We start from the raw sequence: 19481 nt of genomic DNA, 5'->3' as shown, positions 1-19481 counted from the left end.
TGTCTGATCGGTCAACTTAGATTTGTAGTAGCTGATGAACTTGCTTTGTCCTTATGTGTCTGTACTACTATATTGAATCAGTTGTCTGTTGGTCCTTCATTGATGCTGACATACCTGTTGCATCATCATTATTCATTCTCAGAGAATACCCTTTGTGGTCTTATTACCCTAAGACTTCACTGTGCTCTGTTCATTTCTAGGCCCCCTGCATTCTTGTCTATCTCACTCAAGGATGGTGAGGATGAAAGCACACAAGGTCACAGCCAGCATCGGCTTTCACTGCTGATTTGTTGCAGCTTTCATCAATGCTCACTGATTGGCTCTCTCAGGGGAGCTTAAAGAATGGGGGACTATTAAGCCTAAGGCTAACCATCAAAGGAAATGCTGCATACGTACTGCGTTCATATGTAATCAAGGGGCAGATATGGTTTGATCAGGATCTTGAGTGTAGGCAACACTTTGCTTGCTCACAAATGTAATAACTATTATGGCTTGTAACTGCTCTCAGTGAACTATGAATTTTTGCTGCATGACTGCGGGACTATGTTTAATTGTGCAACAGTTGGTGTTGCTTTTGTCCATCTTGCTCATTGCACGTCTTTCTTACAGGTAAAATGTGATTTACGGCTTTGTACTTCGTTTCACACATAGTACTAATTTATCTCTTCTCCATTCTGTTCTTGGGAGGAAGGGAAAATAAAGTGCAACACTGGCTGCTCGTCGTCATATGACGTACTTCATTTGATGCCTTTACAGCACACACTAGACAGAACTTTGACAGAAGAAGTAGGCAAGCTTTGGTAGTGATTAGCTGTCACTTTTTTTAAAAATCAGGTTTGAACAAATTCTAACTAATATGAACATAACCCTTAAAGCTTAATCCTAAAATACAATATCGAATTAATGTTTCCTTCATTTATGGTGCCTTCGCAGCCTCTCTCTGAACCTAATATTACTGTAAGAAAATGGTGTTTTAAAGTCAGCAATTACCTTTTCCTTTATCCATGTGTTTTCAATCCATGATGTTGTATCCAAAATTCTTTCTCACATTACCTCTCAGATGGTGTGTTGTTTATCTTTTTAGCATGGCTTGCTAGTTTTCTCCACTTTATGATTACAAAAAGAACAACGATGCCCGAGTTAAGTGATATGGCAAAAGGGCATTTAAAGGGTTAGTACCACTCATGATCTCAGTACCCTGTGCGTAACACTGTGATTCGGTCATATACTGTTCCCTAAACAAACCTTGGGGAAAAAAATCTCATCGTAATTTTTTTTTTTTTACCTGTTATCCAGCAGTAAGTTTGAAGGTATTTCTTTGATCACACACAGATCTCATCATTCTATCCTGAAAGATAAAATGTTTGCAGGGGAGGAGCTAACGTTTCCACAGACTGCATGGCCATTGCTGTGGGCTACAGAATAGACTTAACATACATACAGGTGATAAATTAAAGGAAAAACCTGAATAAATGAGTGGAGAAACATAATGAATGCAGATGCTTCCACACAGGTGCATTGCATGGTACAATTAAGCAATTAACATCAAATCAAGACTGGTAATGTCAATGCAGGACGTGTTCAGACTGTCAGCAAGAATTGTCCGTCGACAATTACATAGAGAAGGATAATATAGTAGGGTCACAATGCAAAACCCCTCAGTACAAAGATGAATGCACATTTGAGAATTCAGTGGTGCAAAAACCATAGGCACTGGTCCAGAGAGATGTGGAAAAAAGTGATATGGTCAGATGAGTCATCCTTCACCATATTCTTGAGTGGGTGAGTGCATGTGTTGTTTACACCAACAGAACGGAACAGGCCTGAATGCTTAACCCCTACAGGGGATCTGGTGGCTCTGTTATGCTGTGAGGGGCATTTTCCAGGCATGGTTTGAGTCCACTTGTCCCCATAGAGAGAAGGGTCACTGCAAATCAATAAAAAGTTGTTCTGAGTGATCACCTTTATCCTATGATGAAACATTTCTATCCTGATGGGAATGGTCTCTTCCAGGATGATAATGTCCCCATCCATAGGCCAGGAGGGGTCACTGAATGGTTTGAAGAGTATCAAAATGATATGAAACATATGCTGTGGCCTTTGGAGTCAACCCAGTTGAGCACCTATGGGAGATTTTGGACCGAAATGTTAGACAGCGCTCTCCACCACCATCATCAAAACACCAAATGAGGAAATATCTTTCCGAAGAATGGTGTTCCATCCCTCCAGTACACTTTCAGAGACTTGGAAAATCAGTGCCAAGGCGCATTAAAACTGTTCTTGTGGCTTGTGGTGTCCCAACACCTTACTAAGACAGTTGGTTTTTCCTTTAATTTGTCACCCTTCTGGACATTCCAGCAAGGAAGAAGAAGAATGGAGAGGTACAGTCTGTGAAAATGTTGAATTTAAATGTTGATTTCGCAACGGTCAGACATTTTAAAGTTCTAGGCAGGACACAGACAATTGTGAGATCACGAAAATAGCTTTTAAGATGCCAGCATCATTAACAGGACTCTTGTTACCATCTGTGACAGCGGGGCTGGTGTGTGTGTGCGTTTGCATTTGTGTGTGATCATGGCAAAATATGGTCCTGGAGACACCTACTGTAGCGGGAACTACCACAGAGGTGGTTTTGAGTACTCTGGCAGGTATCTGTCTGTAGACAGATTATGTTGCCATGATAGCATCACATTCGTGCAAGATGCAGTCACAAAACTTTACAGTTGTGTGGTTAAGATCAAAATGAAGGCTGAGTTCAAAGATGGGTGGGGCCCGACCCATGAGTAGTGGGTTCTCTTGTAATAATTACGTAATAACTGCCAAATACTCATTTGATAATGTAGTAATGACTAGTGAGTACTATCCATAGTGAGCAGTATCCATTAGCTATTTTCTTCTTCTTTGATGGATCAAAGAGCAGGCAAAGAGCTGGAGGAGCCAGCTCTGCTGCAGTAAACAAAAAAGACAGAGAGGAAGAAGACAGAGGGTGGGCAGACGGAGATGGAGGGAAGAGGGCGGGGAAAGGGATGGACGAGGGGTGTGGTGGGGAGATGGGAGAGAGGGTTATGGGGGTCAGGGCTTTCTGAGCGTCGCCAGCTGGACCAACCTGAGAGGAGGCAGTGGAAGGGAAGGGAGGGGCAGTATTTCCCTGAGAGTGAAGAGGAGGTTGAGGCAAATGTGTAAAGGGTAAAATGTAGAGAAGAAGAGAAGAAGAATATTACCAAAACAAAAGTAATATGCATATTGATATTTATCGTTTTAATCATATTGGTCACTTTGAAGTCATGCTACTTCTCTTGAGCTACTTCACTGTTTACTTCAGTTTTTATTTAGATCAGTTTAGACATGTAGCCAGCACTTGTATCCAGAGCAAGTTAAAACAAGCTACCTAGTTGTGGGTCATTGTCTTTTTCAAGGATATTTGGTTACTGACGGACACAGGATCAAACCTGTGATCTTCCAGTTTTAAGACTCTTCAAGACCGTTAACACCTAAAAATGGTAGGGGAGGTTCAAAGGGAAGAGTGCAGAGAATGAAAAGATTTCAAGTAAGCTATAGGTTGGAAGTTGGAGAAGTGAGGGGAAGACAAACAGGAAAGGTTTTGTTAGTAACAGATTAGAGAAGAAAAGGAAGGGAAGAAAGAGGAAGGGAATATTGGGATTACGAGAAAAAGTGGGGGAGAGAGGATAAACAAAGGAAGAAAGAAGGAAAGGAAGGAAGAAAGTGAAATGGAGTGTGAGTAGAACAAGAAAGAAATTAAATAGGATGAAAACAAAAGTAAAAGAAAATACAAAACAGCACAATAGCAAAAGCACAAGTAAAAAAAAAGGGAACAGGGATGAAAATGGAGGGAGCAAGTCAAAAGAGGGCAGAAATTAATTTATAGACAGATTAGGCAAGATGACAAAAAAGGGTGCAGAAAAAAGGGATGAAAAAAAAAGGAGAAAGATGGGTGGAGGTCTGTTAACAGGAAGTTTGTGCATAAGTGTTGGCCTGAGGAGATGGAATCTGTAGTTGTGTGTTTGTTCTGGCTTAGGGGCTACCCTCAGCAGGCCCCTCTAGTGGGTGCTGGGAGAGAGGGATGTAGAGGAATAAATGGAGGAGAAGATTGAAAGATTAGAAAAATGAATGGATCTGTGACTCGTGTGAAAATGTCAACCCAGGTGAAGCCTAATTCATGCTGTGTTCAGAAATGGGTGCACAGTCAAAACGGGGGTAACTGTAGTCATAACAACTGGAAATATGAAACAATGTGGACTGTGCGGACTATTTCCAGGATTGGCTGAGTGAGGAGAAACTAGAACCAGTGGATGATTACAAAAGGTTTTGATTTTTCTTGTTTTTCTTGTTTTGCTAGCAAGTTCAATTGCTTGATTTTCCAGTAATAACACCAGATTTCATAATGAGTTTTGTGGCATGTCTTTCATTGAACATTGTTCATATCAAGGCCGACAAAGCAGTAATTAAGTGTCAACCGTACGATAACATACAGTAATTGCAAAACCTCCCAGTTTTTCCAGAACTTTCCCAATTTACATTCTTTTTCCTCTGTCCCAAATTCTTCGATACTGTAATTCTCCTGTTACACAGGACATTCATATATATTTCTCCAACATTACAACCTTGTAAGTGCACATGCAGTTTTACCTCTTTGTATTGACTAAATGGGCACTCCAGCCACTTAGTATTGCTCTTCCATATGGTTGGAGGTGTTCCAAAAGGAAGACTTAAAAGCAGATCTGTGCAGCAGAATCTGAGAAATCCTGACTGTTATTCTCTAGTACAGGCCAGAAATATGAATACCAATATGAATATGAAAAGGATGTGAATCAAACACTAAGACCAGAGTCACCAGATCTCAACCCAATTGAGCACCTATGGCAGACTTTGGACCAACATGTTGGACAACGAATGAAGGAATATCCTTTGAAGGAATGGGGTTCATTTGTTGAAGTTCTTCTGGTGACTCATTAAGACACACTATTTCATTTTTATGCACCTGCAATAGCGATAGCCGTGGCCGGAGGTATTGTGTTTTTGGGTTGTCCATCCAGCCGTCCGTATGTACGCCAGTATGTACAGATGTCCCATTTCTGTGAACGTGATATCTCAGGAACATGTGGAGGGAATTTCTTTAAATTTGGCACCAAAGTTCACTTGGACTCAAGGATGCACAGGTTAGATTTTTGAGGTCAAAGGTCAAGGTCAATTTGACCTCACAGAACACGTTTTTGGCCATAACTCAAGAAGTCATACACTAATTATGATAAAATATACTTAATACCTTTTCATTCAATTCCTTCAAAGTCTTCCCTACATATATATATATATATTTATATATATATGAGTCTGGACAGACATGGATGTTAACTGCAACTTGACTGGTTGGCAGAGGCATAAAACCGTGAGGTGGTAATTCTAATTTTCTTTCATTTTCTTTTTTTTTCTTCAATTTTCATTACTTTGTATCTCAGTCCCCGTCCCCCATTAATTTGTTCTCCATCTTTAGATGTGTGGAGCAATAATTTGTCTTCACTAAAACACTAACCACCCGTCTACTCATTGATTAGAAGCTGTTGGCCAAATACCTGAAATGTAAAATGAAAATAGAAGGACTTGCAGTTATGCTCTCTCTTCCCAATATACTATACAGTTGAAGAGAAAAAAAAGTTTCTCTTCTTGATGAGCATTTAAGAGTAAAGAGGGAAAGCGGTATTTGACTGGGACAGGAAGGAAGTGATTGTTTGCCATGATAGTTGGAAATTTAGAGTTGTTTAGCAGAATGGCAGAAGTAAGGTATGGGATGTAAAGTTCTGCTTTGGCCTCAAAATCAGATCCAGTCATGCAACATTTAAAGAGCGACTGACATTTTTTTTTAAACATTTTTATCATGGCAGACGAGGTTCCTATGTCACTGCGGAGTCAAATTCACTGTCTTTTTAAACAGGGTCTTTTAGATGTACTATAATTACACAATGCATTGTTTCACATGCTCTGTTTTAAGAAAAAACAGACACATTAAACGAACCTGACCTACTACAGCCAGAGGGAATTAAGAGAAATTAGAGCCTCATCCAGCCCAAACCTATCTGGTCATGAATTGGGTTCAGGGTGTGAATGCAAAGCAACCACAAAGGATAACATTTGAGATCCATTTCCCTACGGAGATGGAAATAAACATTAATTCTCAGAGTGAGTCATACAGGAACATTGTCCAGTTAGTCACTTGATAGCCAATGTTAAACCTGAACCTGTTTCCTGTGACTTTTGTCAAACATGGCAAGTCTCGATATAGCTCTATATCCGTTCCTCTGCCTTCCTGTTGATGTTTGTATTTACATTCAAGCAACAGTAAGAGACTGAGCTTGATGCTTAAGAAAGCAGGGAAGAAAGAAAGATCAACACTAACTGTACAGCACATACACGCTGTGGTGACACACCCCCAGGTTCAGGGCCTGTGTAACTTCCCTTTTGCACACAATGAGATATACACAAGTCCTTGCCCTTTTCCTGTATCCAAATAAACAGTCCAAAAAGGGCTATGTAGCGGGAACACTGCCTTTTGTGTGTGTACACGTGTGTGTGTGTGTGTTCATGTGTTGCGTGTATTACGTAAGCATGACTATGGTCCTTAAACCCCTTCATTAGGGCAGCTCCTGCTTCCTTTGGTCACAGTTCATTGACCTGTAAGCCCATAACAGACATGGGAATCGGATGTGTCACTCTGAGTACATTTCTGTCTCAGTGCTCTTCCAGCTTTGTAGCTGTCTATTTCACCTCACATTTGTACATACTAAACATTTTGAAAACATGCTCTCAAACATCAGCTGTACTTGTGTTTACTTGGCAGTTATGTGTATTTAATTAGATGTACAGACATTGTTTGCTCTCTATTCATCATCATTTGGCGCCAAAAAATTTTGTTCTCTGTGTATTTCTCCCCGTCTGGCCTCAACAAGTTGCATTGCTGAGCTGTCTGACAGTGTTGAAATACTATCTTGATCTGAAATGGACTGCATTCCAAGCAATAGTTGACAAACTGAGAAACAAGGTTAAAATGTCAGTATTTTTTTTTTGTTGCAATTACACATTCCTCCACAACAATACAGAGGCACTAACTGTTCATTGCTGATTGATGGCACAAAATTCCTTTGTAAATAATAATTATATTATTTTTTTATCTACATATAAGGTTTGGTTCCCGTTTCTGTGGATTTTTTGATCTTATACCAATATCATGTCTGTCCGTTAAATACAAAGCTGGAGCCAGAGGACTTTTAGCTTAGCTCAGTATAAAGACTGGGGGGGCAGCTTGCCTGCTTCTGTCCGAAGATTAAAAAATAAACTTACCAACACCTCTAAAGCTTGCTAAATAATAAATTATAGCCTTACCTTTATCCATTATTTTTGTCATCTCTGTTGTTGAATTAATAATGCTTCCAAACGTTACTTCAGAGATGGTTTTTTGTCATAACTATCCCTTCAGCATGGTATGCTAGCTTTCTCTGTTTTTCGTTGGCAAAGAGAACAACTTTGCTTAGTTAACTGAGGCTAACCATCCCCCGGCTCCAGCTGCAAACATACAGTACGTATTTAACGAACTGATATGACTGTGCTATCAATCTTCTCATCTAACCCGTGGCAAGAAAGCGAATAAGTGTATTTCCCACAATGTTAAAGTACTCCTTTAAGGTGATCTTCTTTAGTCCATCTCTGTATTTATATTTTGTTGTCTGCTGAAGCATTTGTTCTCAATCATCTCTGAGCTGTGACCCTTCCCTCTGTCCCGAGGCAAAAAAGGATGTTTTTGTGTGTGTGTGTGTATGTGGTTATGTGTGTGCGTGAATCAGTCTCATCAGATGTGGCTGTGTTTGTGTGTTCAAGGTGACCTCTGCATGCATCCCAGTGCCCTCCAATGATCTGGTAAGTCCCCTTTATTTATTCATTTCTTTTCCTCAAGAGCATTCAGTGCAGAAGACAGTATATTAGTTTTCCCACTTTGTCTATTCATAGTTACAAGGTATGGCTTCCCAAAATCACAGTATGGTTTCCTCTTGTTGAATTCCTCTGGGAAGCCGAGCCCTCAGCCCAGTTTGAGCTCAGTTCATTCCTGGAGCATTCCAGTCCAGAAGAAAAAAATAGTTGATGTTGGTATAGGAAGTATTATTGTTTATCCATTAGAGAGTCTGTTTGTTTAATTAAATCTTCTGTCCTTCCTCTGTATCCCCTCCTCCTCTTGCCTTTCTCCCCTCCTTCTTCCCCTCTCTTACCTCCTTTCAACCTCCTCCCTTTGCCCCCCTTCCTGTTACCATCCTTCTCTTCACACCCTCCCCTCCCCTCTTCTCCTTTATCCTGTCACTGCTCCTTCCTCACATCCAGCAGCGTAGAGGGACCGGTCCGTCTCGACACACCCAACACCTGGTGAGCACACTTTAACCTCAGTCCTCTCTCCCTCTCTTCCTCCTCACCCTCATACTTTTTCTCTGTCTTTCCCTCCTGTCCCCAGCATCATGCTATCTGTCTTGGAGATTTTTCAAGATCTCTCAGGAAAAAACTGTTTGTTGGCTTCAATGAATTTGATTTAGCACATACTAAACAAACCAAAGAGGGAGAGCAATGCCAAACACAAGACTCTGTGAAAATAAAATACATCCTGAAGCTTGTAACTTCTGAGGACTGTAATGTTCATTACATGCCACGAAGTCCTTCAAATCAAAAGGATTCTTCCCTTTGGAAACTTGAATGTGCTCAGCAAATTAAATGGCAATCTGCCGATTATGAGACATATCTTCTTGGTGCAGAAGAAAATTCACTGAGTCCTAAATGGAAAGGGTTTGTCTACTGGAGAGCATGAATGTTGTCAGTAAAATGTCATGACTAGGGATGGTGGGATTGTCATTATCTTTGCAGATGTTCCATCATAACCCATAGCATTAGACAAATTAATTTTTTGCCTCGGTGAGGCTAAGAACAACTAGGTTTCATCTTCTGGGGAACATGAATGTCTGTACCAAAATTTGTGTTAAGTAAGTGAAAAACCTTACCTGCTGATGGTTTTAGAGGAAAAGTCACGAGATCGCCAAGGTTATTAAAAGCCATTTTCTGCAGACCATAAATGCCTGGGCAGACTTTCCTTGCAGTCCATCAAATAGTTATTGAGCCATTTCAGTCTGGACGACGTTTTAATCACTTTTGATTGTTTTTTGTTTTATTCCACAGGGTTCCACGAAGTCTCTGACCTATACCAAACAGAGAAACACCCTGCCAAGGTAAAGGCCATCTGAGTCATTTCTCATAGAGCAATGTGTTACTGAGGCATTTTCTGCAGCTATCATTTAACACAAATGAAGTCCTTATGTTTCCTCACTGGCATTGCTTAGCACTTTGTTCTTCGTTTCTGCCTTCTTCAACTTGTTCCCCAGACTAAGGGCCACCGCTCCTTCATTCTTTCCAGTGGGTTTAGTGTCAACTATGTGATTGAGCAAGTTGGCTTTTGATCTGACCTACATGTCACACAGAGTATTTAGTTTCTCCATACATCCAGTCAGTTTCATTGGAGTGTATGAAGGAGCACAATCATGTTGAGCTGTCACAAACAATCTGAATTATGCTCACATTTTGACCCCCTTCTCTCTGTGTCTCCCTGCATGACCACCCGACCCTTGCTCCCCCTTCTCCTTATCCTCTCTCCCTTTTCCCTCCATTTCTCCTTCGCTGTTTCACCAGGAGCTTCAGTGTGGACCGTGTGATGGAGAGAGTGATGGAGCGCCACTACGACTTCGACCTGACCTACATCACCGAGAGGATCATCTCCGTCTTCTTCCCCCCAAAGCTGGAGGAACAGAGATACCGGCTTAACCTGAAGGAGGTGGCTGCCATGCTCAAGTCCAAACATCAAGACAAATTTCTGGTGAGGGAACGGAAATGCATCATACTCTGACGGACAGAGACGGACAGTAATTGCTGCAAACAGTTGCTACAGTTAGCAATGCACAAATTAGTAGTCTGTTTTTGTTTTTTCCGTCACACCCATAATAAAATAACTGAAATGATAACTGGCTGTAGTGATAATATCTTTTCTATTTCAGCTCCTGAATCTCTCCGAGAGGCGCCACGATATCACCCGATTAAATCCCAAGGTAGAACTTTTCTTCTTTTAATTCTCGTAACTTGTTGTTGAGAATTCAATTCACAACCTTTAATTAAATCTCCTCAAATCACATGATCCATCAACCACCAGGTTCATGACTTTGGCTGGCCTGACCTCCACGCCCCACCGCTGGATAAGATCTGTGCCATATGTAAGGCCATGGAGACGTGGCTGACCTCTGACCCCCAGCACGTGGTGGTCCTGCACTGCAAGGTCAGAGTTCAGCGGGCTTTTTCAGATGGACGTCCCACTGTTTCCCAGGCTCCAAACTGGGCAGATCAGAATGTAGTAATGGGTTAAGTGTTGTAGTGAGGTAGCAACAAAAGTTGAATTAGAAGTATTGCTAGTTGGCTAGTTTTTACTGATGCACATTTCATATTAATGGTGTTAAAGATTACAGTTATATTAGTATAAGCATCATGTAAGTACTTAATGTTATTAACATGCAAAAAAGAATCAATGCAGAATTGTAGTACCTGCTTTTAGAGGATTTTTTTAGCATTTGAAAACTATGATTCAAACCGTAACTTTGTTTATGCCAAATAAACATGTTACTCAATAACATTACCACCAGCACTGACCGTGTTGCCAGTTGACAATTTTGCTGTTTACTATCCAGATAGCAGTGGTGGAAGAAGTGTTCAGACCCCCTTCTTAAGTAAAAGTAGCAATATCACACTGTAAAAATAGTTTTAAATACAATTAAAAACCCTGCATTCAAAATTTTAAAAAGTAAAAGTGTTATCAGCAAATTTACTAAATAAAGTACTCTTTATGCATCAGAATTGTTATATTATTGGACTGTTATTACTGACATGGTGGAAGTGTTTTTAATGTGGTAGCAGGTTGAGGTGGAGCTCATTTTAATTACGGTACACTGTTGGGCAGTTTAACTTATAACAATGGATAATATTTATAAATGACAGTCATAGGTTTTAAATATAAAAAATCTTAATCTGAAAAGTAGCTAGTAACTAAATAAATGTTGGATGAATGTATTGGAGTAAAAAGTAAAATGTTTCCTTCTGAAATGTAGTGGGGTCGAAGTATAAAGTAGCATAACATGAAAATACTCAAGTAATGGACAAATACATTTAAATTATTATCCTTAGGTACTTCGTTGTATTCTAAGACCAGATAGCTGGAAAGGCTAGCAATATAGTATGGAGCAATGATAGAGAAATAAACAGCTAAGCACTGAATGCTTATTTTGGTTAATGTTACATGCTGTAATTGCTATTTTGTAAAAATTGTAACATGTAATGCTAAAATTAGTTACAATGTCTTTCACTTGCTTTTACAAGTTTAACCAGCCTTAATTTCTCCATTCACTGTTTCTGGTGTGAAATGCAATAAACTAAGCTACGATATTGCAGTTCAAACATAACTAGTACATCATATAGTTCAATAAGATTTTTCCACCTTGACAAGAAAATTAACCATACATTTTAGATAAAACTTTGTCAACTCGTGTTTGACTTCCACACTGTTACGCACCATTTAGTGATTCATTTATGCTGTCATTTCAGGAAAGTAGTGGCAATTCCAACCTTTTCACTGCCACCCAACAGTGACCAGCAATGCTGAGGGCGAGACCAAGCTCCCACGGCTTGTCTGGATGATTTATTTATTGGTTTTAGTTAGGAGAATTTAAATAGTAAAACCAGACTACTTCTGTGGTCTGCGACTTTCCAGAACATTCCAGCAACAGGCAATTTTTTCCCAGCTGCAGATCATGCCAGGGATGGGAATATACAAGTTTTTGTCAATGAAGAATCTTTCATCGAGAGAGAGGCTGAGCAAAACAAGCTTTAATTTGCACTGAGTGTGTAGGTGCAGCCTTCATATTGGTGTCTGGAGGGGTCACATTAGGAATTCGAAGCTGGAATGTCTTTGGAATTTGTCAGAAACTAGGGAGCCCCTGGTGTGAAGAAACCACCACGGAGAGCTTTTTAATTTGAACTCCACACTATTCTGCATCTAACTATGTCTCTCATTTAAAAAATCAACCCTATAGTCAAAACTGTCAGGTCTTAAAAGCTGTGGAAATCAGATGTCTTAGTGAAAACCACGGTGCCTGAGCCTGCAATCAGCATGTCTTGATTTTGTGCTTGTTGTTCCCTCTCCCTCCTACAGGGCAACAAAGGGAAAACAGGCGTGATCATTGCGGCCTACATGCACTACAGCAAGATCTCCGCAGGGTGAGTGTGTGTGTCTGAGGCATCCAAAGCCACAATTGGACATTAACTTTTTCACCAGAATATCCACACATGGAACACATCAAACATTATTAAAAACATATCGGATCTACATTTGACTTCTGAAAATGTGCATGCCAATATGTTTAAAAACTTATTAAAACGGAATATCTAGACTGGCTGATGTGCTCTAACTCAAGTACTGAATATGCAGCACAATGATTTCCATTCAGACTTTGTTGATAAGTCTTTTGATAAATTAAACCCTGTGGAATTTGCACAGGAACAGTGGAAAACTGGTTTATCCTGTGGCCAATGCCAGATGTATCCTCTCCATGTACTTTCTGGCATCTAGAGAGTCTGGTGCAAGTCCCATGATGGAAATTGTTGGCTGAAAGCGTGTGTGTGCATTTATGTGCAGGGCGGACCAGGCTCTCAGTACTCTGGCCATGAGGAAGTTCTGTGAAGATAAGGTGTCCTCTTCCCTCCAGCCGTCCCAAAACAGGTAGAGGCCATGGGATGATCTAAGGGGGAATTGGGGGGGGGGGGTTGAGGGTATCCCACATCTTAGTAGAAGTCATTAAATGCATCCCCCTTGTATGCGTTTTAAGGGAAAAGAAAGAGGAAACAGCTTTTAGCTTCAAGCTCTTCATATGTACAACTGCTGGATTTGATTTATCTTTAACCTCAGGCTTATGCTTTTTTCACAGAAGACATTTAGACATGTCACACATGTAAATAACAAAATTAATGTTGGCTGCATGTCATTTAGCTGCTTCAGTAACATGGTCCTGGTGTCGTACATGCTGACTCACTGTCACATGGTCATGACTTACTGGGAGACTTGAGTAGAACAGAGCCATGTTTAATGCTATTAGTAACAACTCTCCTTTTCTACTAAAGCAAGTCAAACTATCTGCTGTGAAAAAGTCCTGCGGAACAAAAAATAAAGAAAATAAAGAAGCTCTGTGATAGTCCAAGAGTGTGAATTATGAATGCAATGTTAAAATGATAAATAAAGTGAACTTAACTCTTAATGTTATGCTATTCCATCATCCTTTTCACGGCAAAAATCTCCACTTTATATTTAAATTATCACAGGTATTAGATAAAGAAATAGTTTGACATTTTTGGGCTTTTGGGCTTACTCTCTTTCTTTTCAAGAGTTAAATGAGAAGATTGATAACACTGTCGTGTCTGTAGGCTAAATAGGAAGCTAGAGCCAACGGGCGATTAGCTTAATTAGGTATAAGTTAAGCTATTTTAGTATTTATATATAAGATTTGAGGTGGCGGTAAACAGCTTGACAGTGAAGGTTAGCTTAGCCTAGTATAAAGACTACAGGTATTAAACAAGGGGAAACAGCTAGCCCGGCTCTGTCAAAAGTTTATAGGTGTCTACCAGCACCTATAAATTCTACAGATTTGTTTAGTTTGTACACAAACAGTAACAAGTCTTGGCTCATTGTCAGGAAGCCTTGCGCTGACAAAATTCCAGGAAGTCACTGGCTTGGCTAAGACACAAAATGTGTCCAATATCACTCTGTATTTACTATAATGTATAATGTATAATATATAATACTATATTTGCTGTCCGCCATTTAATTTGAGTGTCTGATTTCTGAGTGTGTAAAAGTATCCACTATATTGTGCCCTCAAAAATTTCACAATGGAACACAATAAGTAGTGTACATGGCATTATCACAGTACCATGCTCCACATTTTATAGATGCAGAAATTATCGTTGCCTGACTATTGTGTTGACAGTAATGACACAAAATGATATAAAATACAGGAGCATGTAACTCCCTGGATTCATTAATAAAATTCATTTTTCATTTTTAGAGTATCTATCACTTAGCAGGGGTAAACAGCAATCTTGGCTCTGTCCAAAGGTAAAACCACAGCTTTGTTTGTTTGTTTGTTTGTACACTTTGGTTTATGTACAGATTAAACACACGAGCTACAATATATAATTTACTAAGCTTTAGAGGTAGAGGTAGGTGGATTTTGTTAACTTTGGACAGAGCCAGGCTAGCTGTTTCCAGTCGTAATGCTAAACTAAGCTAACCCGCTGCTAACTTTAGCTTCATATTTACCATATAGACATGAGTACACTGCAAGAAAGCGAGTTAGCGCATTTCCCTAAATTACTAAATTATTTTTCAATAGCTGTTTCTAACCTCAAAAATATATCTGTATTTATGGAAATTTCAGACTTACTTAAACATTAAGGCTACAGTAAATCTCATACTGAGATTAAAGACAGAAAACTAATTTCAGGAAAATGACAACTGACCCAAGAACTTTCCTGAATCCACTTCAAGAGTGAGAGCCACAAGAAATATTTCGTTACCCGACCAGGAGGTACATTTAGAAAAAGTGAAATATTCATTCTTTGAAGAAGCCACTGTTGCTGGCTATCTGACAACAGCATCATTTGCCCGCAGGGTTGTTTGCATTTTTCTTCTCTCTTTTAAAGACGTTTGTTCATAATCTCAGTCTACATCTGTTATTCTGATTCCCCATTTTTGTCTCACTTATTTTATATCATAAGGATCTCTCTCACTTTCTCTCTCACTCTTTGTCCCTCTTTCTCTAAGGTATATCTATTACTTCGGGGGCCTCCTGTCTGGGGCGATCAAGATGAACAGCAGCCCTCTCTTCCTCCACCAAGTTCTCATCCCATCGCTCCCCAACTTCCAGGGTGAAGGAGGTGTGTGTGTTAGTCTTTTTAGCCAAATCACCAAAGCACAGAACATATATATGTCTGTTCCTAATGTATGCGTCTACATTGATACATCCCAGTTCCCTTATTTGATTGTTCCCCACTCGTCACTCCTCTCCATTAAGAAGACTGTTGTCAAATCTGTTTTGAATGAACGCTGCAGTTGATCTGGTTACTTTGACATTTCATCAGCACAAAAGAGCAGTTTGATACCAGGCGAAATAGCAGAACCAACTTGGCTGTCACATCACTCCCAGCTTTCAAATTTTATTTGTCTCCGGGTGAAAATCTAATTTAAAAAGTAGTGGATTTGTGTCACAGTAACTCTAACTCTAATTAACGAAGAAAGCATAAAACACCATTTTTCTTTTCATGATAAAATGTATACGTGATCTGCTCTCATAGATGGCCACATTCACCCTCCTCCTCCCACACACACTCGTCTGTTTATCTTTAATCAGTTGATCGTAGCCCAGGAGGAGGGGGTGGCAGTCAGCACATTCCTCTGTCTAAATGTTGGTAATGCTCACTTTGTCTTAATTTCTTCTGCGTCTCTCTCTTCAGGTTACTACCCCTTCCTGAAGATCTACCAGGCCATGCAGTTGGTCTACACTTCGGGCATATAGTGAGTCTCTCTTTTCCTATGGCCAACTGATAACACGGATAAGCCACGGCATATTTTTTGGCACAGGGTTGTTTTCTTTCATTTCATCTTTTCTTTCAGCTGAGGATTCTGCATCATCATAGAGTAATTAAAGAGATGGGCTCGATTCAAATTATGCAAAGGACATCTTTCTTCCTCAATCCAGCTTTTGCCTCAAATCATCTTTATTATTTAACTCACAGCCTTCCCAAGTTAATAAATGTGAATGTGGCCATTGTCACGTGAAAATGCGATCAAAGTGGTGCTAAAATGATTATATAAACAAATTACATCGTCACAAATCATATCATCACAGTAGTCAAATCAGCAAATCGATGTTTCACAGTGTGTGAGTTTGTCCATGTTTGGTCACATGCTGTGTCTGCTTGCGTTCCTTGTATTTTATCTGACAGACTTGTTTGTGTACTCTTTGTTGTCTGCAGTGACCTTCAAGGCACTGGAGGTAGGCGTCTGTGTGTGACCATTGAACCAGCACTGCTGCTGAAGGGTGACATCATGGTGAGTCATATAGGAAGGAAATGACAAACAGAGGACCCCTGACATGGGTGGGGTCATAATCATGGCTTAATAACTTCATTTATCTTCAATAAACATAAAAAACAAAGAAAGTAGCACTAAGTATACTGCAAAAGTTTGGTGAAGCAGCCAAATCTCATCCCTGAAATATACATTTTGGTCTGGGTAAAAGGTTTTGTCACTTTGTTGACAAGGAATCATAGTTTGTCTGCTTTGTGCAGTCTGCCATGTCAAAAGTGTAGGCCACACTCATTTTGGAACTCAAACCTTACATTTTATGGTTTCAGCCCCTCATTATCCCACATGCATTTTGATCAGTCTCTCTTCTTCCTTCTCTGCTGCCCTCTGCAGGTGAAATGCTACCACAGGCGAGCACAGAGTGCTGACAGAGACACTGTGTTCAGGCTGCAGTTCCACACTTGCACCATCCACGGATCCCAGCTCTGGTTTGGCAAAGGAGAGCTGGATGAAGCTTGTACTGGTGAGTTTATTCAGGCGGTATTAACAGCTGATCAGAGATCAAGAATCACAGGGGATGGACAAAATGGCTGTGGCATATTTGCCAAAAATTCATGAGAGCAGGATTCAAGAATGTTTGTTGGAAAGAAGGCAAGTTAAGTAAGAGAAAGCAAGCACTCATTTTTTTAAATCCTGTATCCATTCTGCATTTGCACTGCAGTATTTTGATAAACATTTCTTCTTAAGGGCAGTCCCACAGTTATCCTGTGTATGGGATACGTTCAATGGCTATAATTGCATCAGCACCCAATTCACCCGGCTCTGCAGTTCTTCTCAGCGCTAGGGAGCATTGGAGCGTCTTTTAGCTCACTGCAACTTCACTGTTTTTCTTCACTGTCATAGCTCTTATCAGCGCTGGATGCAGTAGCCAATTGCATCAGAACGAAAAGGCTCTAAAGACAGCTCAGCACCGAACAGCAGATAGACAAAGTTAGTTGTTGTTTCTCGAGAATTAGTGGAGACCAAAATCAGAGATAAAAAGATAGTGAATACTGGACTTATATTTCTTGTGTACAAGAAATGAATACTAATCTTTCCCCGTATCTGCTGGATGTGTAAATAAGTAACTGATTGCAAAGATGTTGGCTATATCCACCCGGTAAATGCTAAAACATTGTGTAACAGTATCAGAAGTAGAGAAGAGTCATAGTGTCAGCAAACTGACCCAGTAATGTCAGTTATACAATAATATCTACGTAAATCTAGCTAACATTAGCCACCGTGAACTACTGGTCAGACTTTAGCTGCAAAACCCCAGAGTGTGTGGAATTGAGCAAGGGTGCTTTTTATTCCTTACAAGTTCAACTTTTGATTTGTAACAGGAAGACTAGGTTACTTTTTATGTACATTGCTACATAGTGTCACTTTATACGTTCAAAAACCAATTACTGTTTATTACTAACCTAAAGGGAAGAGTGGATTTTGCCTGATTATGCATTTTTGGATACTTTTAAATTGTCATTCAGGCACAATCTGTTAATTGTGGTAGGGTAATCACCACATACTACAAATGGATACAATAGCAGCTCTATAAATTGGCATTGTGCGTTTGGCCTCATAATACCGTGGTTGTGTAAATCCCTAAATAATAGCAGCATAATCCCCATCCTGGCCATAATAACAGCTCTCTGGATGCAAGTATATTGAAAATAAGTTGTACTGTATGTCGGAGTGAGTGTCTCTAACTATCCCTGAGAGACAGTAAAGGAGGCCTAGTAAGTGCTGGTGTACTCCTAACTCCATAATGAATATGATCATTACTTCATTTCCTCTTCGGTTTCTCTTTCTCTGAAATGACAGAACATGTGTAGCTGAGAAGCATGTCTGTAACGCAAAGGAGGGTGTGTATGTGGTTGTCAATCCATTACACTAAATTAAGTATTTCTAACGTACATAAACATACCACTGCGGGTTCATGCAACTCAGAAGCGGTGGAATCAGTGGAAGGGATTAGTATATTTGGTATACTGGAGCAGAAACACAGTTTGATTTCTTTCTGTGGTTCCCAACATCACTGAATCACTGGTAAGCTTTTAAAAAATCTGGGTCTTATGTGGAGATTACGTTTACATTTTTCTGCTGTAATGCAGAGAGAATTCTAAACTTCCATAAGTACATTTTTTACATTAGAAAAATATTTATTTACCGTGATCTTTGAGGATTTTAACATATTATTCCCTTTATGTTTTTTTGAGCATTTTTTTTTCTTTTCTTCTCCCCAGATGAGCGTTTTCCATCTGATGCCACAGTAGAATTTGTCTTCTCCTCTGGACCTGAGAAGATCAAAGGTTGGTTTACTCTACTTCAAATTGTTCTTCATATGTGTACTGCTTTGAAAGTTTGATTTATATTTGTTAAATGAGTAAAAGACAAATTGATATAAGTGCTCTGCTGGACTCTAAAAGCTTGTTCAAAAGTCAACTAGAGACCATCTTACAATGGGATCACAGAAGCCACGAAAGTCATTCCTTCCTTAATAATCATGAGTACTCAGTAGTTATTACTACATTAATACATGAGTACTCAATACTCATGGGTCGGTTCAAACTCAGCCTTCATTTCGATCTCCACTACACACGTGTAAAGTCTCATGACTGTATCTTGCGCAGTTTATGATGCTATCAGACGGACAGACATATAAACACCTGCCAAAGTACTCAAACCTTTCTGGTAGTTTCTGCTACAGTAGGTGTCTCCAGGACCACATTTTGCCATGATGACACACACACACAGACTCACAAGGTGAAAAAAGCACTAGCCACCCAGTTGTGGCTGGTGAAAATAGTCTTGTTTAAGGAAGGGAACAAATGCAGATGAATGGAAATGAAATGTGTCCTTCCTCAGGTCGTGAGTACCAGAAGAACGACCCAGCTGTCACAGTCGACTACAACACTGCTGACCCAGTGGTTCGCTGGGATTCCTATGAGAACTTCAACCAGCGATACCAGGACAGCCTGGAGGGTAACACACCAACTGTTTTCTTTAAATCCCATCTCATCTTGATTTTAAAGGATTGCTAATGGTGGAACATTACCAAAAGCTAACCATGGACTTTGCCACGTCAAACACACAGCCTAGATATCAACTAGAAAAGAAAGGACAACCAAAGACGATAGCTGTTGAATGAAGTTCACCAGGCTCAAAAGTGCCTCTATGCATAGCTAATGAGTGAGTCGGTCTGAGAGCTGATGTTGTTTTCCTTTTTCGT

At 39.9% G+C, this 19481-nt stretch overlaps 1 protein-coding gene across 4 annotated transcripts in view; it reads left to right on the top strand.

Annotated features, from left to right (window-relative positions):
- tns2a (tensin 2a) overlaps positions 1-19481 on the top strand; it is a 53847-nt gene that overhangs the window by 25782 nt on the left and 8584 nt on the right. For 3 of the 4 annotated variants that reach the window (XM_040153041.1, XM_040153039.1, XM_040153042.1), the window contains exons 4-17: positions 7885-7923; positions 8380-8421; positions 9220-9269; positions 9727-9910; positions 10089-10139; positions 10241-10363; positions 12287-12351; positions 12770-12853; positions 14951-15063; positions 15640-15700; positions 16162-16237; positions 16607-16736; positions 18496-18561; positions 19118-19234. In XM_040153041.1, coding sequence (XP_040008975.1) covers positions 7885-7923; positions 8380-8421; positions 9220-9269; positions 9727-9910; positions 10089-10139; positions 10241-10363; positions 12287-12351; positions 12770-12853; positions 14951-15063; positions 15640-15700; positions 16162-16237; positions 16607-16736; positions 18496-18561; positions 19118-19234 — 1201 coding nt within the window. The remainder of the gene's footprint in view (positions 1-7884; positions 7924-8379; positions 8422-9219; positions 9270-9726; positions 9911-10088; positions 10140-10240; positions 10364-12286; positions 12352-12769; positions 12854-14950; positions 15064-15639; positions 15701-16161; positions 16238-16606; positions 16737-18495; positions 18562-19117; positions 19235-19481) is intronic. The other variant, XM_040153040.1, reaches the window with a different exon arrangement.

This window comes from Xiphias gladius, chromosome 18 (genome assembly GCF_016859285.1).
Source record: "Xiphias gladius isolate SHS-SW01 ecotype Sanya breed wild chromosome 18, ASM1685928v1, whole genome shotgun sequence".
Taxonomy (NCBI): Eukaryota; Metazoa; Chordata; class Actinopteri; order Istiophoriformes; family Xiphiidae; genus Xiphias; species Xiphias gladius.
This window is presented reverse-complemented; position numbering and strand designations above follow the sequence as displayed.